The 26,218-nt window shown below is 37.1% G+C and overlaps 1 protein-coding gene across 1 annotated transcript; it reads right to left on the bottom strand.

Annotated features, from left to right (window-relative positions):
- Positions 1-271: 271 nt before the first annotated feature.
- TGS1 (trimethylguanosine synthase 1) lies at positions 272-26,218 on the bottom strand. Its single transcript, XM_070747771.1, has 13 exons — positions 25,991-26,218; positions 24,448-24,512; positions 22,612-22,793; positions 21,145-21,952; positions 20,038-20,140; positions 18,438-18,524; positions 15,780-15,954; positions 14,142-14,442; positions 13,563-13,733; positions 11,416-11,559; positions 9,871-10,087; positions 8,081-8,159; positions 272-564 (listed from the first exon to the last, which is right to left on the bottom strand). Exons 1-13 carry the CDS (start codon positions 26,107-26,109, stop codon positions 448-450), a joined length of 2,568 nt encoding a protein of 855 aa, XP_070603872.1. The 5' UTR covers positions 26,110-26,218; the 3' UTR covers positions 272-447.

Genomic DNA, 26,218 nt, shown 5'->3' with positions numbered 1-26,218 from the left:
CAATATAGATATAAATTACTCCATAATCTCAGCCAATGATGATGAAAAGCAATTGATACAATATTTCAAAGGAGTAAGAAATGACATAGTTCCTTAAATAACTTCCTTCCACTCTGCTGAAAGAGCAGGTTCCTCTTTTTTAAACCTTTTCATAGCCAAATTTAAAATGGTTTATTAGGATAGAAACAAATAGATTAATTTAAGTAATGTAAATATGGAATCATCCTTGAATCGCTTCTCATCTTTTTACTATCAAAATATATTTTAAGTCTTTTTGTAAAAAATTTTATTGGTGTTTATGACAAACATTTTACACCATTGTTTTCTCAAGTTCAATGGAACATGGAACACTTTGCAATAAAAAATTAACAAAAGTAAATAAAATCAATGATACATTAAATTTTAATTAACTCTTTCCCCCCAATAAACAGCTTACTAATAAATAAGTCAGGATATATCTTGTCTGATTAAATCTCCAAAATAAGCAGTTATAGTCTTCAATCTGTTATTCAGAAAATTTTGTTCTATTTCAACTTTTCCTCCTGGCCCAGCTAAGGAGGCTACCTGTAAAACAACAACAACAACAAAATTACCATAAAATTAGAAATTTGAGATATAGTTGCTTCTTTATGGGAAAACCCCTAGTATAAGTTTCAGTTATACTTTATTATTTACGAAGTGGAACATTTCTTCTAGCAATTTAATTTTAGAATTAGGATTAGAAATGCTTTCTTTCCATAATGCTTTTTTCCAGGATTTCTTTTTGCACTAACTTATTCCAAACTCGTAATAAATGGATAGATAATCACTAATTTCAAAATCCTTTTCAAGAAATAACTGGTCATTGTTAAAAAATATTTTACTCCTATCTATCCTGAGATACAAATATTCTCTTTTACTGATACCAAATATTTTCCTCTCCTCATACATGCTCACAGTCACTCATGCCCTCATCACCTCGAGGCTCGACTACTGTAACGCTCTCTACATGGGGCTACCTTTGAAAAGTGTTCGGAAACTTCAGATCGTGCAGAATGCAGCTGCGAGAGCAATCATGGGCTTTCCCAAATATGCCCATGTTACACCAACACTCCGCAGTCTGCATTGGTTGCCGATCAGTTTCCGGTCACAATTCAAAGTGTTGGTTATGAACTATAAAGCCCTTCATGGCACTGGACCAGATTATCTCAGGGACCGCCTTCTGCTGCACGAATCCCAGCGACCAATTAGGTCCCACAGAGTGGGTCTTCTCCGGGTCCCATCAACTAAACAATGTCGCTTGGCGGGACCCAGGGGAAGAGCCTTCTGTGGCGGCCCGGCCCTCTGGAACCAACTCCCCCCAGAGATTAGAATTGCCCCTACCCTCCTTGCCTTTCGTAAGCTGCTTAAAATCCACCTCTGCCGCCAGGCATGGGGGAATTGAGATACTCTTTCCCCCTAGGCCTTTACAATTTTATGCATGGCATGTCTGTATGTATGTTTGGTTTTTTATAATAATGGGTTTTTAACTGTTTTTAGTATTGGATTATTATTATATGCTGTTTTGTTATTGCTGTTAGCCGCCGCGAGTCTCCGGAGAGGGGCGGCATACAAATCCAATAAATAAATAAATAAATGCTGACTGGTGTTGTGGTTAGCTCTGGCCCAGCTCCTGCCCCAAGGAATGTGGATGTGGGTGAAACATCCACATGCCGCAGGCCTGTTTTGCTTCCGATGGAATCTGCCAATGAAGCCTCCTCTGACCAAGGAAGCGTGAGTGACAGGGAAGAGGGAAGTTTGGCAGACAGCCCAGGACGAAATCAATCATCTGTATCATCCCTGGATTCTGAACAAGAATTAATGACACATCCATGCATGCGTAGAGTGATGCATAGGAGACAACAACTGAAGGATTATTACAAAAGAAAATGAGGCCACCTGTGGTTGGGTGGGGCTGCTGTAATTAGTGCTACAGATAAAAGTACAGCTTGGTGTTTTAGCCTCATGGCAGTTTATCTGATTCATTGTTTCGTCAAGATCGTGGTTTTTGTGCTGTTCAAGATTGTGTGGGGAGTCTCTGGACTTTAGCATTGGACTCAATTTCCTAGTTATTGGGTGAGCAATTGGATTGCATTTAACCTATGCTTTATTTGTACCAGAAAATCCCTTCGACATTTAAAAAGGGAGCTGTTTCTGTTTTTCTGTTTATAAAAACTTTTGGGTTTTCCTTTTATCGTGTGGTGTGTGTCTTCCTAGACTAATTACCCTGTAATTACAGGCGCTTGAAACAGGCCGGCAGAACAACTGGGTGAGCAAGAGGATTAAAAAAAATTCAAAAGTGGTAAAAATAAGACAAAAAGAAATTTATGTTCGCTTCCACTTTTTGTTCTGTTCTTTCCCAACCCTTATTTCAGACTTGCTGTAAAAATATAAAAGCATCTCTGCTACATTGCATTAAAATATTCTGATTAATTTTGTTCCTATCAATACTCAAGTGCCTCATACAGTAGATAGACTTCCCTTCTAGAATATCTAAGCTCAACCTGTGAATGGCTGCAAAAGCTGTTGGAAATGGGTAAACCAGGTGCTTATGTGTTCAGAATTTCATGTTTGTCCCAATATCATCTAGCACACCCACTGCCAGCCATAGAATCAACCCCCATCTGTGTCATAAAGGATCCTTGCGCAAAGATGTAGTGAAAATAGATTTTCCCCAACCCCTATCTTTCTGTAAAAGGGGGAAAAAAGCCTTTTCAGCATCCTGTCAGTTCCACAGTAGGAAACCAAAAAAACAAGAAGTAATGCATTGAAGCAGGAAATACAAAAAGCATGAAGGCTACTTAAAAACAACAAAAGGATTTTGAAAGAGGCAATAGATAGGAAAGAAAGACTTGGAAAAGATATAAAACCCAAAGCATTAAAACTGTAATGCTCCAATCCCAAGGAATTGCTAAAATATTAGTTTAGAAACTATCTACTCCGGAAATATAGGACGAATGTAAAAATATTCTCAATGAATTACACATTGTGCACAGAAGCATAGTGCACCCTGAATAATTATTAACTGGTACAAGATATTATAGTACTAAATAATTAGAAGGCATTAAAAGGATTCAATAAACAATAAGTTTATCAAAGAATCTCAGAGAATCTCAGAGAGAAAAAGGATGACAAAACCAACAAAAGGAATTTTGCGGAATTGTTTGAAAGTTAAGAACTATCTATGACAATTTACTGATGTACATAAAATTATTATTAGTAGAAAAAGTAGTCAGTGTACATTATGTTCATTGTATTATTTCCCACTTTTATTAACATTATTTAGAAGAGTTTCTTTCAAATTTTGTTTACAATCATGTATGAAAGACCAAATAATTGTTTTTTGGTATTTTACGTTTATTATGAATTCCTAACTTATCTGAAAATTTTCACTTTTATTTTAAGTCTTAAACACAAGTTTAAATGCACTGAACTCTCTCTGTTAAATGATTATTTAAAATAAAATATAACTGAAGAGTGAGGAAAAGATGAATATTATTTTAAAAAGAAATTGTGTGATTCTTTTCATTCAATTACCTGGAATGCAAAAGTAAAAGTAGTCAGCCATCTAAAAAAAACTACTTTAAAAAAACCCAAAAAATCCCCAAAGAAAAATTCCAGATTCAAAGTTTAAATAATATCAGAACTTGTTTGTTACACTGTCAGGTTCTGGCTAGGTATTTTTTCATACTTTTCATTCTCATGTGCAATCAAATCTGTGTTGACTCTTAACATCCATGTAGACCATCCATTCCAGAATTCCTATTGAAGGCACAAGTGATCATAAAATATGCTACACTATCTTGAGCTTCCTTAAATTATTCTATTTGTGTATGTGCTGTTGTTGCATTCAATAAAAGTTTAGTGACTTTTATATCTTTACCTTAAATAAAATTCAGAAAAACTTTCTTAATTGAACTGGTCAAACAATGTATATTGCAGGACCTACCCATTTTAATTATTGAGTTAAAATTAATATTGTCCATTAATCATAAGTGCAGCCTAAAGTAAAATCTCAGTTGTGCCACATAATTGCACCACCCTATTATAGTATACAGAGAGTAGTTAGACATTCAATAGTTACTTTCCTGCTCCTTGTATCAATAAGATATTGGTCATACAATACCGCTAGGAGTGTTATAGGGATTGAGAATGGCTGTAACTTTATAATTCAGGATTCTTCACAGGTCACTGAACTTTGACATTTAACACTGTAAGGGGAACTTCTGTATTTCACAATTCTTTGTAGAGAAATTGTGTACAGTATTGCTCAATTGTTAGTGCGAAAGATAAATGCATTCAATTGTTCCTGCAATTTTTGTTCAGTCAACAAAATTTTAATCATTCTATTTTATAGCGATTTCTCACCAAATACATTGGACTTAAGTTTCAAAATCCCTATGCAGATGCAATACTGTATAAATATATATGGAGAGACAGAGCACATGTAAGTATTTTGGTTTAAGTACATTCATCCTATTTTAGGGCTTATGTTACCAATTTAGAGTACAGTATAATATAGTTGGAAACATGCTGTTGATTTTCTAAAAGTGTGGTCAGAAGGGATTTTGAAAACACCCCCCCCCCCCCAAAAAAAAAAGGAAATGGGGCAGCAAAAAGGCATTCAAGACCTTCAAGTTATCTATCCCTGCCTTAGGCAATGTGATTATACTTAAATAACATGATTTTAATTTTTAGTTTATGTGAATTGTAGAGAGACTATGTAGTTCTAGTCTTTTTTTTTTTAACGCATATTGGAGTTCAGTTCAGCTTGTAGTTATTGATGGGATCAACTTTTTACAGTCACAGAATTCTGGGAGTTGAAATCACAAGTCTTAAAGTTGCCAATTTGAAGACTCTGCTGTATCATATCACTGACCAGGTGGCTATGCCAACAGCTGTCACCAGGGGTTTTTAGCCCCTCTACTATCTCAACCATATGAAAAGTAATTCACAGAGTAATTCATGTTCCTGTTACTATGAAATTGTATTTTGGAACACTCTACCTTTTAAAAGTAATTAGCACAAAATACAACAACATGCCTGCTAACTGACACTTAGAGCCAGCAGCATATTATAGTTCTGCTGCAGGCCCTACAAAGATAATGCTTTCCACATGCAATTTTAAATGGTTATTTTGACATATAAAGCATTATATGGCTTCAGGACTGCCTCTCCAATTACAATCCACCTGTCTCAGACATATTACTTGGGAAGTTGACAGAGTAAGAGCACTAGACCGGGATTGTCTGTTTCTCCAATATGGACTTAATTGTGTGGAACATCTTTTCTGTGGACATTCATCTTGTCCTGACATTGATAGTCTTCTGGCTTACTTTTTAATTTAATGAAGGCGATACCATCTTGTGAATTTTCTTTTTCTGTATTTCTATTTTTGATTTTACAGTGATTGTTTTTATTTCTGATTTGGTTTTTTTTTACTGTTGACATTTTTTGCTTGACTACCACTGAGCATTGTATGATAACAAGCATTACATATAAATTTAATAAATGAATAGAATCAAAAGTATTAATACAAATGAAAGTAACCTATTGTTGACTTCAGGGTCTTGAACCTTGTAAAACATTTTTATGTAGGCTTGGCATAAAACATTTTCACAATCATCTGTACTTCTGCAAAAAGAGAACTGGCTGTAAACTGCCTAGCGTCGGGGCAATAATGCCGTAAGAAATGACCACATTCAATTTAACCTATGCACTAGCATGTTAGTAACTGACGTGTGGACATTGAGTAATTACAGAAGTTATTACCTCAATATGTAAAATTTTAAGATACTAGAGAATAATCTAAAGTTCATTACTATCTATTTTGGGATTGCAATGAATTAGATGCTATTTTCATTTGATAGATTGTATTCAAGTGAATAGGTTGCTATTTAAATAATAGTTTTATAGCATAGAATGCTATTATGTTCAGAAACTCTAGACAGTATAGACCAGGGGTGTCAAAGTTGTGTCGTCACGTCGTTGTCACTTGACGTATCAGGACTTATTTCCCCTTCCCTAAATGTGGGGGTGGCCGGCACATGATGTATCTAGCGCGCGAGTTTGACAGCCCTAGTATAGACAATGATTTTCCTACTTTTCCCAACAACAACAAACCAAGCAAGTGACTGACCTAAATTTATCTACTGAGTTTTGGTGGCTCCGACTCAACTTGAGATCCGCACTCCTGATCTAATAAAGCACTACATCTCTGAGATTTTAAAACAAATTAATTTATATTAAACGTAGATTATAGTGCCTGTAAATGCTGTCATAGTTTTAGCATTTATCTAACCCCAACTAGTTTTGTTCCAAATGTGTCCAACATGCTCTGAATAGTCCATCTTTTTTCTGTTTTAAAATATAACAAATTTTCACTTATTTTTAGAACTGCTGCTCCCTCTAGAGGAAATGTAAAGAAACAAAGTTTTTATAGCCTCAATAAATAACAGAAGTATACATATGAAGTTATGTTTTAATTCCAGATAATGGCAATCCACAGCAGGATATTTACAATTAAACTATAACAAATCTAGAAAGTCAACACTATATATGTCACAAACAAGGAATATTGATGACAGACACAGATCAGTCCTCAAAACACACTAGTTGGAAAGTTCTGTCCATAGCCATTCAGCTTTTACTATTCTTCCCTGATCTTTTTTTAAAGTGTAAGACTAGTGAGTGTAGGAAGTGCAAAGTCTGTTTAGTAAGAGGAAGGCAAGAGTCATTAGAATCTTTAGGGAAAAATAAGCAACATTTTGGTCCGGAGAAAGGAGGTAGAGTCAAAGAGATTCAATTTGTTTGGTGTGAAATGTAAAAAAATAGGCATTTGTGAAAAATAAGCACTTGCTCTGCATCAAAAACAGATATTTACACTACCCCTTATATACTTTATACCAGTGGTGGCGAACCTACAGAGGCATATCTGCTGGCATGCAAACTGTTGCCCTAGCTCAGCTCCAAAATGCATGTGTGTGCCGCCCAGCTGATTTTTGGCTTGCACAGAGGCTCTGGGAGTGTTTTTGGCTTCCAGAGAGCCTCCAGGGAGATGGGAGAGGGTTTTTTTTACCCTCCCCAACTCCAGGGAACCCTTTGGAGCCTGGGTTGGCGAAACACGAGCCTACTGAGCCCACCTGAAGTTGGGAAACAGGCCATTTCTGGTCCTCCAGAGGGCCTCCGAATGGTGGGGGAACTGTTTTTGCTCTCCGCAGGCATTGAATTAGGGGTGTGGGCACTTGTGCATGCACAATAGCATACGTGCACATTCTTTCAGCACCCGAGGAAAAAAAGGTTTGCCCCATCACTGCTTTATACCAAGGTTAGGCAATGTACATGCTCTTGGAATTTCATAATAGTTCTGCAGAAAAAGACAATTCCATTTCCCTATTGAAGTTTTGTATGAAGAAACAGAGATGGGGAAGTTTAGTTAACAAGTAAGATGCAAATTTATTTTATGAATGGATATATAGATATACAGTGTTCCCTCACTTTTCGCGGGGGATGCGTTCCGAGACCGCCCGCGAAAGTCGAATTTCCGCAAAGTAGAGATGCGGAAGTAAATACACTATTTTTGGCTATGAACAGTATCACAAGCCTTCCCTTAACACTTTAAACCCCTAAATTGCAATTTTCCATTCCCTTAGCAACCATTCAGATTATTACTCACCATGTTTATTATTAAAGTTTATTTAAAAAAATATTTATTAAAGGCAGACAAAAGTTTGGCGATGACATATGATGTCATCGGGTGGGAAAAACTGTGGAATAGGGAAAAAACCCATGAAGTATTTTTTAATTAATATTTTTGAATACCCGTGGTATAGATTTTTCGCGAAGTTCGAACCCGCGAAAATCGAGGGAACACTGTATAGATTATTCCAATTGCAAATTATTCTGAATAGCATACATTCTAAACTCCGTAAAGTGTTAAAAATACAACACACAAAACATACAAACATATCACATTACACAAATGTACATACAGACCAGAAACCCTAATTCACACTTTAGTTTTGACTAAAAGTATTCATTTTATCTATAATTCATAACTCACCTGATCTATGTCAGCGTTACGTGGAAGAAAATAAACAATGTTGTTGCTAATCTTCTGGGACAGGTTAAAAATGTCGAATGTAAAATTGTGTTAAGAAAAAAACGAATGTTATATTGAAATGGTTCTTTCAGCAGGATAATTTTCTTAAATATACATCTTTCCACATCTAAAAACTAAATACAAATGTTTTTATATATTCATAATCTAAATAAGAATTATTTTTACTGAATAACTATAGGAAGGCTTTATTATATTTTTCATCATAAACAGAAGAGAACAGAAACAGAAAATTTAACCAGAATCGGGACAACAGCTTTTGAAATTGCTTCCTTTTTAACTGATGGAAATTTATAGATCAACCCATATTGGAGGAGGAAGTATTATCAACTTGGAATGGTTAATTTAGCGGAACAATAATAATTTCTAGAAGTTCCTTATTAAAAAAATGTTTTATTTCTATTCTTACTACTTTATTTCATTCTGACATTATACACTGCATTCTGCCATTTGTTTCTATAGCCTAATTTCCATTTATTTTGCTGCATAACCATTCTGCTGACCAGCCTTAGGACATAAAGTAGAAGCACCTCTTCCCGCCCAGCAATAAATCTAAAATTTAATGATTGGCTGTGGTGGACATGGAGAATAATGATGGACATGGGGAACGGGAAGCCCATCTCTCAGGACTGAGTGGTCAATTTTGTTACTGATCCCAATCTCTGAGACATATATACAAATTCATGCTGAGTCAATCAACTCTATATACAGTAGTTTCAATTATTCTAACTATAACACTAGATGGCACTGTATTAAACAACTTATTTTAAACAAAACTGAAGCATGTTAATATGGACAGTATTATTGGGCTGGTAATAACAGTTCATTGTAAGATTTGCATAGCATTTGAAATCTTTCAGCTTTATGAGCTAATTTAATTCCATTCATATTTGGTTTACTTTACAGATAGAACTTAATATACAACTAAATGTGCAACTTTGTAGGTAAAAAACCTGTCATATCGGATAATTTTAAAAGCAAACATAAAAATCTTTCAGGTGACTTAAAATTCATTTTTTAAAACTTTGTACAAAATCAGACAGCTTCAAATACTGTAGTTCATATAATGAATGCAAAACTGCCATGAGAAATAATTTTAAAAAAAATTAAACTCTACACTGAAAATCTTAATGGTATTTCCTTTGATATTTATTATAATCATAAGTAAACCAAAAGAAGCTATGTGGATTTTTGTGGGGTCGTTGGTGCTCTAAGCTTGTTTTGTTGCAGACATTTCATTATCCAAACTAGGTAACATCATCAGAGAGCACCAAGGACACCTTATTTCAACCCTGAGCTACAAATATTTTTTTTTATTTGTGTATGGATTTTTATTTATCACCTTATTGTTCACTTCCATTGAAGTTTGAAATCGATTGATTAGAAACAAAACAGCAATAAGCACTTAGATTTATGTACTGCTTCACAGCCCTCTCTAAACAGTTTACAGAGTCAGCGTATTTTCCCCAACAATCTGGAGTCTCATTTTACCAAACTCGGAAGGATGGAAAGCTGAGTCAACTTCGAGCTGGTGAGAATCAAACTACCGAATAGCTGGCAACTGTCAGTCAGCAGAATTAGCCTGCAGTACTGCATTCTAACCACTGTGCCATTAGGGAACAAAGAACCCCCCTAATGTTAAAGTATAGATCTTTGTCACTCAAAGGAAAATAACATCAGTTTTATCTTTGCAGAACGAAGGCTACAACAAAATGATTTTTTAAAAAGGATATCCATCAGGAGAAATCATTGTTTGAATATCAAAGATTTCTGCAGCAGCATATTCAGGTCCACCCCAGGGAGGACTCAAAAACACAACATCTGCTTTCAGATTGGATGCCAGCTTCATGAAATCACCACATATGAATTCTATCTGGTCTGCCACTCCGTAAACCATGGCATTATTGTGAGCGAGTTGGATCTTCACAGGGTCAATGTCAACTGCAATTACTGAAAAGATGACACAATTTTAAGTATTAGCCAGCTAAAAAAAGAAAAACCATAAAACAGAAAATTTCAGATACTTTCTAGAAAAAAGTAATTAGCCTAGTTGTAGCTAATATATACAGTAGTACCTCATGATACGAACCCATCATATGAACTTTCCGAGATATGAATCGGGGATTCGGAAAATATTTGCCTCTTCTTATGAACTTTTTTCGCCTTACGAACCCACCGCCCAAACGCCGAACCTGGAAGTTCAGCAAAAGTTCAGGTTCGGTTGGCCGCCGAGAAGCCCCGCCCCCCAGCTGTCACCTTTTGAAACAGCCAGGGGGCTTCTCGGTGTCCTCCCGAACCCAAACACTGAACTCGAACTTTTGCCGAACTTCTGGGTTCGGCGTTCGTGAGGCCGCAGAGAAGCCCCGCTGCCGGGCTATCACCTTTTGAAACAGCCGGGGGACTTCTCGGCGTTCTCCCGAACGCCAAATCCAGAAGTTCAACAAAAGTTTGGGTTTGGCGTTCGGGTGGACGTCAGCTTTGCAAAAGAGCCATGGAGCTGTCAGCCGGTCGGGAGGCTCAAACGGAGGTGGGGAATCCCAATAGAGAATTCCATGGGCAGAGCTTTGACGTCATGGAGACGTCCTTCCTGGCCGGCCAAAACATGGACTCCAGGAATGACGTCTTCGTGACGTCAAAGCTCCGCCCATGGAATTTCCCTATTGGGATTCCCCACCTCCGTTTGAGCCTCCCAACCGACCGACACCTCCGTGGTTCTTTTGCAAAGCTGATAGCTGTGCGGTGGGGCTTCTCGGCGTCCCCCCAAACTTTTGCAGAACCTCCGGGTTCGTCGTTCGGGAGAACGCTGAGAAGCGCCCGGCTGTTTCAAAAGGTGACAGCTGGGTGGCGGCGCCCAACGGAGCGTCGTTTTTGTGGGAGGTTTTTTTGCTTGTACACATTAATTGATTTTACATTGTTTCCTATGGGAAACAATGTTTCGTCTTATGAACTTTTCGCCTTACGAACCTCCTCCCGGAACCAATTAAGTTCGTAAGACGAGGTATTACTGTATATATTTCCTAGAATTACCACCTACATCTGTAGTTATTTAGCTAAAATATTTTTTTTTTTACAATTCAAAGAGCAATATCTGGTTTTCAATTCCCCAGCTACAATGCTGGCAGGGGAACTCTGGAAGTTGAAGTCCAGGTATCTTAAAGTTTCCAGATTGAGAAACACTAAGCGGGAACAATTTCTTAGTCTGAACTAGCAATCCATTATTGCTGCTATGAAATATCTAATGGCTAATAGCTAATATCAAACCTAATTAAATAATTTACCTCTTTTTCCTGCCAAGGCAAACTGAATAGCATTTCCTCCAACACCACAAAATGCATCTGCTATTATGTCAGCGTCAAAGGACAGCCTTACACGGTCTGCAATGTGTTGGGCAATCTTCTCAGGTGTTACGGAAAACCATCCCTCTGATTAAAAAAAAGAATAAGTTAATACATTTGTGATATGGCCTTAAAAAGAAATCTCAAAAAATCAAGTATGTCAGTGCAAGTACATTTTATTGAATAGCCACACAGTTACATAAATTAAGGACACAAGTGTAAAGCTGCCCTGGAAAATCACACAAAGGCATCCCTTGCTCAACCCATTATTTATTTATTATTTATTAATTTGATTTCTATGACGCCCAATCTCCTATGGTAATTCCCAGGGGGCAGATTCTTAGTTTCAATACTGGCAGGTGATAAGAAATCAGAATTCCTGGATTGTCTTGACATACCATGAATAAGAAGTTTATAAATACACACAGCTCACGTGTTGATCTCATTAGGGGTTTTTTTTCTCCCTTTCTATGGCAGTTTGATGTAATGCCTGAATTCAGCACCCTGTTGTCATAGTAGTTGTTCTGTGCACGGCCCTCAGAGCGAACCCACCGACTCAAAAGTCCCTTATTGCATGGTAAAATCACACTCTTTGTGTGCTGATAAAAGCACACACAGCAAAAAGCAGATTTTAAATGGCAAGGAAAAGGGAGTTATTTCCCTCAACCAAGTCTGGGAAAGGCACCAAATTCGTCCTAAATGGCATTCCTTAGATCAGTGTTTCCCAACCTTGGCCAATTGAAGATATCTGGACTTCAACTCCCAGAATTCCCCAGCCAGCTTTTGCTGGCTGGGGAATTCTGGGAATTGAAATCCAAATACCTTCAAGTGGCCAAGGTTGGGAAACACTGCCTTAGATAACCAACTCCATTTATCATTCAAGAATATAAATCAGCTCACCAAAATCCTGTGCAAAAATCACCCAGCAGATAATGTCTTTTATTGAGGCAGAAAGCATGATTTCGAAGCCTTTTTCAAGCACCCCCTCACTCTAAAACCTCTTCAATGGAACGGCATTGAAACCCCACACCCAATTACCCCAAATCCTTTGCTTTTATACTGCCTGGAAGTGACATCACACCCCAAAGAGGTAAAGCTGTAAGTTAATACCTTTTATTATGCAACTCCTCTTGCCTTCTCAGCAATCTCCTATATCGATAATCTATCCATGGACTATCCACTCTAATGTCTTTCTCATCCGACTGGGACCACTTCCCCATTGTCATATCAGGCCCTTCTAGTGGTTCCTCAGGTCACTTTCTCCCTCACTCTCACTCTCTGCATCAGCTGGCAACCCCACTGGCCCAGGGTGTCCAGAGGGACCTGGCTCATCCTCCTCAGAATCTGACATGACCTGAGATGGCCAAGGAGCACTCACAACAGTAATCTTGGACTTCAAAAAAATGCCAAACTTCGTTGGCTTCTGTTCCTGGCAATTTTGTGATTGACATAGTCAAGCATCACAGTAAAACACTGGTATTTGGCTCACTTCATTCTCATGGGGAGTGAACAGACTGTATATACAGGAAGCCCTCGACTTACAACAATTGAGCTTGGAATTTATGTTTCTAAGTGATACATTTGTGAAGGGATCCCCCCCCCCCATTTTACAACATTTCTTGCCACGTTTGTGAAGTGAATCGCTGCAGTTGTTAAATTAATAACATGATTGTTAAGTGAATCTGGCTTCTCGTTAACTTTGCTTGCCAGAAGGTCACAAAAAATGGTCATATAACCTTGGGACACTGTGACCGTCATAAATAAAAACCATCAAGTATTCAAATGTAAATCACTTTTGCCCACGGAGAATGCTGTAACGATCATAATTGTGAAAAATGGTCGTAAGTCACTTTTTTCAGTGATGTAACTTTGAATGGTCATTAATTAAATGAACTGTCATAACTTGAGGACTACTTTTACCTGTTTGGTGCTTGTTCATAAAATAGAAAGAATACTAGCGCTTCATTAATTGCAAACCTAAAAATGGCCACAGCATCAAGCATTATGGAAGTGAACGATTCATCAGAGAACTTGGTTATTAATTGAAAACAGTTTTTAGGTCCTAAAATGCAGTATTATTAAAAACCTACCTCTATCTAACTGAATCCCTTCATCAAAACGGGAGAACAGTCTATATCGTTGTGCCCAGTATTTAGTCAGCTCAGGATCATCGATTATTTCATGAGGAAGGCACTTAAGGTTTCTGTTTTTCCATTTCTGCACCTTTTTATTTTTCTTCTTTTTCATAGTATTTGGTTCACCTATGTCAAAAAAAAGAACATTTAAAAAATACGTATGACAACAGCAAATAATTAATATTACTTCAACTTTTGAAGACACAATATTCAAGAAACCAAACGCTTTCTGGTGTGATGTGCTAAATTATTAGCATCTACTACAGTGATAAAACATAAATTCTTTGGACATTTATTATTATTATTATTATTTATTAGACTCCGTAGACTTATTTATTTAATGGCTGTATAAAATGTAAGGATAATATGACACTTTAAAAATGGAAAAAACAAAAAATCCCACCCAGGAAAACCTAAGTACAAAACCACCATTTGTTATTAGTCAATTATATATTTTTTCTTATAATATTCCTGTCTATGTACTATACAAATATGTACATCTATAAAGACAACATTATTTTAAATTTCACATACCTTCTGTTTCCATTTGTAGGTAGTCTGGAATATCCAGGCAAATGAGTTCTCTTCCTAATGAAGCTTTTTCTCCTTCTCCTATCAGCTTTTCCTTGCTCTTTTCTTCAATACTGTCAAGTTCGTGGGTATCTGAACTAGGATATAGCAAGTCACAATTTTGGAGACTCAAATTCTTCTGTAGTTGAGAAGCATTTTCTTTTTTATCTGAGTCACTGCTGCTAGAAGACTCTACCTTCAGATAGACTCTACCTTCAGATCCAATTTTCACATCTTCATTTGCTTTTTGCAAGAATTTCTGAACCTAAAAATACTACATGTTGTAAAAGTCAAACAAAACAATTCTAACTTTAGAAGACATTATGCTTTAAAAATCTAGCTTGAAGAAACAGATTGGTAATTAGAAGTTCTCGTGTGCATGGGTCTTCTGCTCACATTTAGATCTATTAATCTTTCTTTCAAAATAGTGAGTGAAAAAGTGGGCATGTTTGTATGAATTGTCCTTTCCATACATAATGGCACACTAAGATTAGAATCTTACCAGTGATATCTGTCTGTCAGATGCTGCAAAGGCATTCCCCTAAAAATTTTGGATACTTATGAAAAGATTGAGGCCCTCCCAAATCTACTGGTAATCTTCACCACATCTGTCTGTCTGTCTGTCTGTCTGTCTGTCTGTCTGTCTATCTATCTATCTATCTATCTATCTATCTATCTATCTATCTATCTATCTATCTATCTATCTATCTATCTATCTATCTATCATCACATTTGTATGCCGCCCCTCTCCGTAGACTCGGGGCGGCTAAACAGTAATAAAACAATATAAACAAATCTAATATTTAAGTTAATTTAGAAAGAAACCTCAATTTAAGAAACCAATCATACATACAGACATACTATGCATATTTTTTTTATAAGCCATAGGGGAAGGGAATATCTCAATTCTCACATGCATGATGACAGAGGTGGGTTTTGAGGAGCTTACGAAAGGCAAGGAGGGTGGGGGGAGTTGGTTCCAGACGGCCGGGGCCGCCACAGAGAAGGCTCTTCCCCTGGGTCCCGCCAAACGGCATTGTTTAGTCGACAGGACCCGGAGAAGGCCAACTCTGTGGGACCTCACAGGTCGCTGGGATTTGTGCGGATTGTATACTTAAGTCCATTATCAGAAACAGGAAATGTTATTTATGCTTCATATTTGTCCCCAAGACCTAACCATTGTAGTTTTATTTCCAAATGCTAACATCTTTTTAACATATAAACTTTTTATAAATACATTCTACTTCTACCTTTTCCCTTAATGCCTCTAAGTACAGAATGCCATAACACAAGTCATTAGTTAATAAGTGTCTGCAAACATTCTACATTGAGAACAAAACCTTGTAATCATTTAGAAACTGCAAGTATTTCTTCTTCAGTTTCCCAACAACTTACAGCCACCAGTATCGTTTCTGTTATCACTTAACATTTGCTAGAAAATTTATACTATTTTATGTAATTTAATTGTTTGATATTATTCAGTGTAGTGCAGTTAAAACATGAACATTAGAAAAGGTAGTCTACTGTAATAAAGAAATAACCAGAGTATTATAGTGCAGAGTATGTATTATATTATAGTCCCTATGCAAACAAAATAGATACCTTATTTAAGGTCTTACTTTTCTTCAACATAAATGTTTCAGGTTCATCTGTAAAATATATATGCTTGTTTTTAGACTTGATGGTTCTGCGCATGTCCAAAAACTCTGATTTAAATTTTATATTTTTATTAAGACGAATTACTTTTCTTTCACTGAAGCCAGGAATGCCTTTGTATCTGAAGAGAAGAAATTAAAATTTTACTATTTAGAAAGATGGCCTGCATTTTGTTTGTTTGTGTGTGTGTGTGTGAGAGAGAGAGAGATGGAGAAATATAAGCAAAACTGTATTTTTTACTTTTTAAGATGGGTTAAGTATAATTTATATGCAATTTATCTTGGAATTCAGAAGTTATATGTAGTATATGTTGAGGCCACAATGGATGTAACCCAGTATTTTTAAAATGCATCTTGGCTTTAAAAACACTTCCAAAACCATACAAATTAGTTGGGGCAGGAGAGTCCGTGTTTTGAAGGATGATCCAATTTTTTAAACATTTGCAATGATTTCACCACACATTTTGTCCCGTAGTAATTATGATGTAAACATGTTTAAACTGAATTTTGTATTTGGTTGCTATATATGACCTGTAGACTTTCTATCTATGATTTTTGACTTTCTCTAAAGTCGCCATATCTATATCACAAGTTTGTAGATACAGTGATCCCTCGAGTTTCGCGATCTCGATCTTCGCGAAACGCTATATCGCGATTTAAAAAAAAATATTAATTTTAAAAAAAACCACTTCCGCGTTTGGCTTCGGGAGTCAGTTGGGAAGCGGCGCGGCTGTTTTAAAAGGTCGCAGCCGGCCTGGGGGGCTTCCCAGCACCCCCCGAGCCCCCAACCCGGGTTTGGGGGGGTGCTGGGAAGCCCCCAAGGCCGGCTGCGACCTTTTAAAACAGCCGCGCCGCTTCCCAGCTGAGTCCTGAAGCCAAACGCCAAAGGCGAACTTCCGCGTTTGGCTTCAGGACTCAGCTGGGAAGCGGCGCGGCTGTTTTAAAAGGTCGCAGCCGGCCTGGGGGGCTTCCCAGCACCCCCCCCGAACCCGGGTGGCTGGGCGAGCAGCGAGCGAACGGCGGGTGGCCGGGCGAACGGCGGGCGAGCGGCGAACGGCGGGCGAGCGGGTGCTGCAATCTGTCGGCTTCCGCACTTTTGTTGCTCCCCACCTCCACCATCTGCGCATGCGCGGCCATGAAAACAGGGCACGCATGCGCAGATGGTGTTTTTACTTCCGCAACCCTACATCGCGAAAAATCGATTATCGCGAGGGGTCTTGGAACGGAACCCTCGCGATAATCGAGGGATCACTGTATTGTTGGTTAGTTATAATATACTAAAAACCTTAATATATTCTGCATCTTTAAAAAAACCAAACCACAATCATCTCAGATTGCAGGAATCATTAGTATAATTTACATTCATTTCATTCTCTGGTATCTTAAGAGCAGAGGTGAAATGCTCCCAGTTCACTTGTGCCTATCAGTGGTCGGAGAGCCAATCGTGAAGGGAGCACAAGGCTCCACCCACCTGTCTGGACACTGCCATTTGGGTTCTTTTACCCTGGGCGCATGCGCAAAGCCTTCTGTGCATGTGCAGATGGTAAAAGAAGCCAAATGGTGGCATCTGTGAAGGTAGGGGCTTTGTGTTCCCTTCGCGACTGGCTCTCCGACCACTGATAGTCACGAATGAACTGGAAACATTTCATCCCTGCTTAAGACTATTTTTTTACTGTCTTCAATGGTAGAAATCCTTCAATATTTTATATATTGAAAAATTCTGAGTACATAAGTGGTATTTAACTCCCGTTCAACTCGCACACTTTCAGCAGAATGTCAGGGGGAATTGTTGGCATGGGTGTCAAGACAAAGGAGTGTTTATGCATATGTTTTGGGAATGCCCGATAGTGGAGGAATTTTGGCAAAAAGTGAAAGAGGATATCAATAGAATGCTAAATATACAATGGACAATCACTAAGGAAATGGCAGTATTAGTTAAAAGCAATGCGATGGGAGAATTTAGAGAAATAAAAAAAGCAGCAATAGAAAGCGCTCAGGCAGTAATAGTTTTGGGTTGGAAGGATGCGACAAAATGGACAATGCAAAATTGGTATAGGTACATGGTGGATCATATTCAATTTGAAATTATGGATAAAAGGATAAATTTGGATAATGAAACTGAGTTGGGACAACTGGTGGGACAAGGTAAGACGATATATGATGAGCAGAATCCGAGACGAAGGTTCAAGAAATAAATTGGAATCACTCTATAATATGTAAATAGATATATTGCTCTTGGGTCAAGTGGACTATACAAGAAACACCCCCGATTTGGTGGTGGGGAATGTGTGTGTGTCTGGGTGTTGGGCACATTTCACTATGCGCTGTTTTATGTTGTGTGTAATATAAATTTGTTAAAAATTAATTAATTTTTTTTTAAAAAAAGAAAAATTTCCAGTACTTAATTGTATTTAGGCAGCACTGTGGGGTAAATCTTCACTTAAAGACAAAACTGCTTTTAGGACAGGTCTAAGACAAATTTATCAATATTAAGACATGAGCATTCAACTCCCAGAATACCCAAACCAGCATGCTGTCTTAATATTGCTAAGTTTGAGCAGCACTAGTCCACATGATGTTAAAAAAAACTTTTAGTATACATTACTTTTGTCCTGTGCCATGTTGGAGCCCCAATTGGTGGAAAATTCCATCTGAATCATCCTGAGGATTTTCTTCAGCATCTAGTTCATGGCTTGAAAGAAATCACAATATCCATTACAATTCAAACCATGATGAATAATTAAAAGTAAAGGTTTGTTGCCATTTGAACTGAAGATAGAGCATTTTAAAAATTAAATATTAGGAATGAGTATCCCTTTCACTCAAAACAATTTCTATCATCTAACCAGCACTGACCCATGTGTCAATTCTCGCCCATCAGCTCCCCAGTGGGAAGATTTAATGGGACTCCTTAATTAGAGAGACTGCCCCTGTGGCTGCTAGGTAGAAACTCGCTATAATATGGTGCTCTGTCTATATGCCCCAAGATGTGCTCTGATTGGCTCAACCATTTCCAAATACAAGGACTATGCAGATACATTTTATTTTTATTATTTTTAAAAGGATGCTAACCTCACATTCATAGATCAGGTGTCCAGATATCTTTACCGTTGTAAAAGTATACAAAACATTTTAATATATAATATTTTTTTCTTCCTCAGTGACAAATTGCTGTATTCAATTATTTCCTTGTTTACTGTACTTTTTAAATTGTAAACTCTGGTCAAAGACTGCATTGAATACATTTGATTTGATAACACTAATCAAAATGTTTATTACCTTTTTTATGCTGTAGTATATCAATGAAAAACTGGCTAAATAGTTTAATATAGTATAAAAAACGCAGAACCAAACAGTAAAATTCTTCTCCTACTTCAACAGTATGCGCATTATAGCAGAGACTAAAGCTGAAAATAATTTAGTTATAAAAAGTAAAGCTCATAAGTAAATACATATGTTCTCAGCCAACATATATCATGGAACAGAATAGCCTTCTATTTTGCAACATATCTGAATTACTTCCTAAACAGGGAATGGGTAGCCATTGGTCCTTGGAAACACTTCCTGGATTTTGTTTCCTCTCATTTTAAAATAGGAATCACCTCCATCCACCCACCCACCCATCCATCATCTCTCTCTCTATCATCTCTACCTATCTACCTATCTGTCTATCTGTCTGCCTGCCTGCCTGCCTGCCTGCCTCTATCTCTCTCCATGCAATTATGTCTGATTCTTGAACATCATCTGGACAAGTCCCTATAGTTTTCTTGGCAATGTTTTTTAGAAGTGGTGTACCCCTGTGCCCTTCTGGCACTGAGAGAAAGTGACTGGCTAGCTTTGCACCTAAGATGGGACTATAATTAAAAGTCTCCTGACTGCAAGCTTTATGCTTTAACTACTCCGAGTCTTCGGAGAGGGGCGGCATATAATAATAATAATAATAATAATAATTAATAATAATAATTAATAATAATTAATAATTAATAATAATAATTATTATTAATAATAATAATAATAGCTCTCCACCCAAAAAAAGTATCGTAAGATTAAAATAGACGTACATGTTAACAGGAAAAAAGAGATGCTCAACACAATCAAAAACAAGAATACATAATGAAGCCTCGTGCTGCAGCCCTCCAGCACAATTATCAAATATACCCCTCCCCCTCCCCAAGCTAAATAGCAGCAGAACAATGATACCCTACCTCCTCTTTAGTTTGACAGGTTTATGATCAGGGGGCTCATCATCACCATCATTACTGTCAGAACTTCCCTTTGCTGTGGTATCCAAAAGTTCCTGCTGTGAGGCTAGTATAGAAAAAAGAAAAAAACATAACAGAATGATATATTTAAAATTAAACCTTTTGAGAAAGAAACAATATAGTTTTCTTTTCTCTAAGTGGATTAATTTATTGATCCATTTACAATAATTTCTGAAAGACAAAGGTGTTACAGGAATGTGTTATAAGTATCTGATTTAGGAATATTATTATACTATACTAGAAATTTTTTTCCTAAATTTGGTTGCTTTATTATAGAAATTAAAACATTTTAAAAAGAAAAACGAAACAAAACATATAATGTATAGTAAAAGTACTTAGGCTTTTTTGATAGAATTAAAAGTTGACCATGCCAAGCAATATTGATCAGTCCTAGTATATCTTGGATGTCCTCCTCGATCCACAGCTGACTTTGGAGCATCATCTTTCGGCTGTGGCGAGGGGGGCATTTGTCCAGGTTCACCTGGTGCACCAGTTGCAGCCCTATTTGGACAGGGAGTTTCTACTCAGTCGCTCATGCCCTTATTACCAAGGGGTGTGAGCAGATACATGCATGCTAGCTGACCCCACATACCCTTTTGGCACGCAAACCAAAAAAGTTTTGCCATCACTGCTCTAGGTTGTCCAATAAACTTTAAAAATTATGAGTGTGATTATCATGCTGGTTAGTAGCAAATGTAATCTCTAAAAACTATATAAGCCTTCCTTTATGTAGAAACATTCTAAAGGGCTCAATTAAAGTTGCTAAAGTAATCTCAATTTTAAAATCATAATCAACATACTTTAGATGTTTTAAAATCAAACTACTGATTTGCTAATATGCAATATTCCAAAGAATCCAATGGCTAATATTCATATTAATAATATTTTTAAAGTATGGTAGAATCAGAATCATCCAAATAAATTTCAGTGCTGATTGCATCTAGGAATTTTTGATGCTGTTAAGGAACCTGGATCAAGTGGTTTAAAAACCTGATAGCTCAATTATTTCCAATAGACACAAAAATACCAGTTTAAGACTGGAATACTAACCTGGCTGATTTGAGCATCCATTATTAGAAGACACACTTCCTTCTCTTGTTCCCTTATCTGATTTCTCAGTCTGGCCACAATTGTGAGGACTATGCCTTGCAATGCTTGCTGAAGTTGGTTCTATACTGATATTTTCAGTATCAGCTGCACTTTGAAATTCACTGTGTTCTGTTTCTTCTGAATTAAGATTTATTTCACTGATTTTAGAAAAAATATAATCATTACTGGGATCATTATGTACAATAGGATTTTCTTTACAAATGTCTATGGAAGGAGGATAAGTGTAAAAGGCTGAGTCCTGTGCTTCTCCATGGTCTTCATGAATGCCTGGGTTCAATGATTTTTCTGACTGCTTATTATTCATTTCTAGATCACTGCCACGTGTGACCTCAACAGTCCAACCTTGACTTGCCCAGTAGCGAAACTGTTCCCAATAATACCAGTAGAGCTCATTATAGTGTTGCTCCCACTTATCCTTCATTTCAGGATTATTCCAAGGTTCAGGATTAGCTCCTTCCTGTTTCTTTTCCCAGCTTTTCCATAGAAGTTCTTCTCCAAACTGATGCCAGTATTTCTCCCATTCTTCATTTATATGGAGTTCATTCAGTGGCATGCTTCCATTTTTACAGCATTCAGCACAATCATTTTCCTTTCCCACTAAGATTTCATCATCAGAAAGAGAATGGTCATCATCGTCTTCTTCCAAGCACTGCCGCATGGTTTCATGAATATCTTCCTGTAGCATTTTTTTCTTCCTTTTCTTTTTCTTCGTCGTTTTGTTAACTATCTTTCCAGTCTTCTCAGGGTCCTAAAATGTAATGCAAAAACAAGCAAATAGAGTAATCCTAGATTGCAAGTTCAGCTCCAATATATCCTATTGGTACCAATCTTCCAATTTGGCACTTTCTGATGAACTGTGAAAATATCGGCCATTAAAACAAACACTGGTGGAGATTATGAATGCTTCCTTAAGTATTATTAGAAGAGGAACAGGTTAAAAAAAACCCACAGGAGTCCTTCTTTGAAGCCACAGGATGGCTATTTTATCAATAAAAAGGAAAAATATCTATTGCACTGAAGGCAATACAATCAAGGCATCTTCAAATAAAGCACATCTGGATTTCCAGTTTATTGCTTCAGTTGTTCATAAAGAAACCTATTTTATTGTTAATTAAAACCATTTAGACACATTTGCACCGAGTCTTCTTTCGCCGTCAATCAAACAAAATAAAATATCAGAAGGCTAGTTCCACCCTGTCATGAAAACTAGCTGGGCAACTTTGGTTCAGTCTGTCTCTCCACCCCAACCCACCGTGCAGGGTTGTTGTGGGGAAAACAGGAGGAGGAAAAAGTATCATGTTCATTGCATTCAGTTACTATTCTCTTAATATGCAATACAATTACACTGCATATTTCTTAATTTATTTTCTAATTCAATAATTTAAACTGAATTAAATTGGGTTTTACCGCTTTTGTTTTATTGGCTGAAAAACTACCAAACTGTATGGGCAATCCCATACTCATCATCAGTTCAGTTTCTGAATCTGGTTCGACATCATCCACCTCCAGAGGAAGACTGTTAAGTTTTTCAGTAATCTCAAAGATAGGTTTTGCCTCTTTTTCATTATCTTCAGTAACTTCCTCTTCGCCTGTTAATACATAATAAAAGTTATGTACATCAATTTTGGATTTCTGATGAAGAAAACTAGATTGGTTTCAAGACGAAAACTAGGTTTTGGGGATTATGGATTGCCCCTCATAAACTCATAGCACTTCTAGACTTTTTTCACCATTATTTTCATTTTTGCTCTATTTTGTCTGGTGTCTCGATTTTTTCCCCTTCCACTTGTAGCATTCTAATCTAGTATTGCTGAACCTTTTTGGCACAGAGTGCCAAAATGGGTGCATGCATGCGTGCAGGAAACTGGAAGACTAGGTGATCGGTGTGAATACGTGCGCCAGAAACCGGAAGACCATCTTGCTAGCACACACATCGGACAGCTGGTTTTCAAGTTTCCGGTGCTACAGCGCACATGAAGAACTGCCGCCTGGTGCACTGAAACCCAGAAGAGCAATGGACGATGCTTCGCATGCCTGGAGAGATGGCTCTGCGTGCCACTTCTGGCACATGTGCCATAGGTTCACCATCATGGTCCAGCCCCTCTATCATATGTTTTTGAGATTTCCCTTATTCAATACTTTCCCAGAAACTCATAACTTCTCTACCATCTACTTTAAAAAAAAAATACAATCCTCAGTTAATAAACACTTCAACCAGATTTAACGAGGAGATAGAATACATTCCAGAAGGTATGCTTCTAGGAATCTGGAAAAGACTCTATTCTAAGCAAACACTTTTTCTTATGACTCACATAAATACTGCAACTAGAATGTCGCTAGCGCAAATGTGGAAAAGTGAACAGACCCCATCGAAGAGTTTAATTATTGACAAAATATATAGATGTGTAGAGATGGATGAAATTACAAACTCAATTAAGGGAATTAAAAGTAAAGAATTAAAACGAACATGGTACAAATGGATTCTAAAGAAAAACTAAAAATGTAACAATGTATAGTATCAGTATATATAGAAAGAATAGCAAATACCTTATAATATTAATAGAAACGAAGTACAAGCATTTTCTGTCTTTTCTTCAATGCTAAAAATGTATTCTACTTATGGTATTTATATTGAAATGTATACAATTTTATAGAAGAGATAGGAAAATGAGTGATATATACAAAAGGTAATTGAAATGAAATGGAATAAGATCTGTAAAACCCAAACCAAACATGTGAGAATTTTTTTTTAAACAATAAAGAAACTTTTCCCAAAAAAATAAAAAATACAGTCTTCAGTTAAGAAACACTTCAACCAGATTTAACATGGTGCTAGTGAGTAGCATTTAATAGAATTCTTTAGAATAAAGATGATGGTTCTCAAAATTCCAGTCATGTGATCACACTTCATGTGCTTAGGAGCCAACCTGGATTTTCTACGTTTGCCGTGCTGGTGGTCACATGATCAGGTTTTATAATAAAAGTTGATGGGGAAGCTGGAAGTTAATCAGAAGTGTCTTTTTATAAAAGCTTTAAATGTACTAGTCAATTAAATACCCCTGAAAATATTAATTCTCATCCGCTCCGAGTCTCTGGAGAGGGGCGGCATACAAATCTAATAAATTATTATTATTATTATTATTATTATTATTATTAGTGATCTATTACAATGGCTGCAAAAAGGCAAAACAAGAAGTAACTTTTCAACAAAGAACAAGAAATAACTTTTCTATAAAAACTCACCTATGCTGTCATCAGCATCTTTAACATAATAGCCTTTTAAGCCTAGTTTGCATAATTTTTGATCTCTGGAGGAAAAAAAATCAATAACATCAATGAGATATGGGAGTAAAGCATCAAGGAACAACACAAATGGTTAATAAAGGCGTTTTTCCCCCAGTATGTATCTCATGTGCTTAATGTGCATAGCTAAACTTAACTTGGTATATCAATACCAAAATTTCAATCAGCCAAAAATAAGCATACTACACACAACTTAATTTAAACTACAGAAATAAGTTTGAAGCTGCTTAATTTTACAGACAAATGAATACTGTTATACAGAAAAAAAGATATCTCACACATTCAAAAATAAACAGTGAAGAGAAAGGTCTTATCACCTGGTTTCCTTAAATAGCTAGAAACACATAATCAAATGTTCTATTTGTGCTAGCAATGCTTTCCCTAATTTGGTGAAAAAGAGATTGATTCAAAAGCTGTGGAAAGACCTCTTTTTGCATAGGGAGGATATCTGGATGAAATTTCTAAATACTGGCAGACTTGTGCTGAGATAAATAATCTTCAAATAGCCTTGAACTGAAACAGTGAAGTATTATAAAAGGGAATCCTAGTATTTTCATTTTTTGGTTCTAAAAACCTATACAGTAGCAACTGAAGCAGATAAGAATATTGTTAATAGAAGCTAATTCCTATTTGCAGTTTAGGAGACACATTCCAGACTAGTTTTACAAAGCATCCTTCTATGCTTATAATAATAATATATATTATTATAATATATATTATAATTATATAATATAGTAATAATGAGCCGCTCTGAGTCTGTAGAGAGGGGCTGCATACAAATCTAATAAATAAAAATAAATAAATAAAAATAATAATAGTACAGTAAAATAAGTTGCAGCTCTGTAATGTATTCTATTAACATTTCCATGCAACTTTATTAAGACACCATGTGGCGTTAATGAAAACACGCTTGGTTCAGACTGTGCTGTATCAAGAAGCCCGGTTAAATGGGCACAGCAACTTTCCCTTACAAAATGCATCTTTCCAAAAAGGAGGAGGAGAAGAAAAAGAAGGAGAAGGAGGAGTAGACTGCTGGCCTTAATTTCCATTGAGATCTACTAGATCTAATTGTTGTCATAACAATTTCCTAAGACCTAAGCGCTGAGAGATAACGTGGTAATCTGTTATGCTTTTGAATTAGCACAAGAGCTATTTTTTCTTGCAAAAGACTAAGGGGCTCGACTCAAGTCAGAAATTCGAAATCCCTGCCCGCCACGCGCGCGCGCGCGCACACACACACACACACAGCTACAACGACGTAAGCCACTAGATTTCAACCTTGGGGTCTTTTAAGATAGGAGCACAGCAAGCTGGGATTTGAAGTCCCTACATCTAAAAAATCCTGAAGTTGAGAAGCACAGCTCTAGGCCAGAGGTCTTCACACTGGGCAATGTTAAAACCTGTGGACTTCACAAGACTTAAAGTGGCCGAGTTTGGAGACCTCTGATCTAGGCGATCGAAAAGAGCCACGGGATCAACTCACTCGACGAACGCCCGGGTGCACAGACAGAAGATATCATCCACACCGCCGCTGCCTTCTTCTCTGCTCAGCACCATCAGCAGCTCTGCCACCAGCAGGCTCCTCTCGCCCTCGCGCAGCATGGCGGTGTGAGGCCGCCGCTGCACCGCCTGCAACTCCCTTGCAAGCAGAGGCAGCGATTTCGACCCTCCCGAGGGAACAAAAGCATGGGAGCGACCTTACAACGGAAGC

This window comes from Erythrolamprus reginae, chromosome 3 (assembly GCF_031021105.1).
Source record: "Erythrolamprus reginae isolate rEryReg1 chromosome 3, rEryReg1.hap1, whole genome shotgun sequence".
NCBI lineage: Eukaryota > Metazoa > Chordata > Lepidosauria > Squamata > Dipsadidae > Erythrolamprus > Erythrolamprus reginae.
The sequence above is the reverse complement of the archived record's forward strand: the minus strand, read 5'-3'. Positions and strand labels throughout refer to the sequence as shown.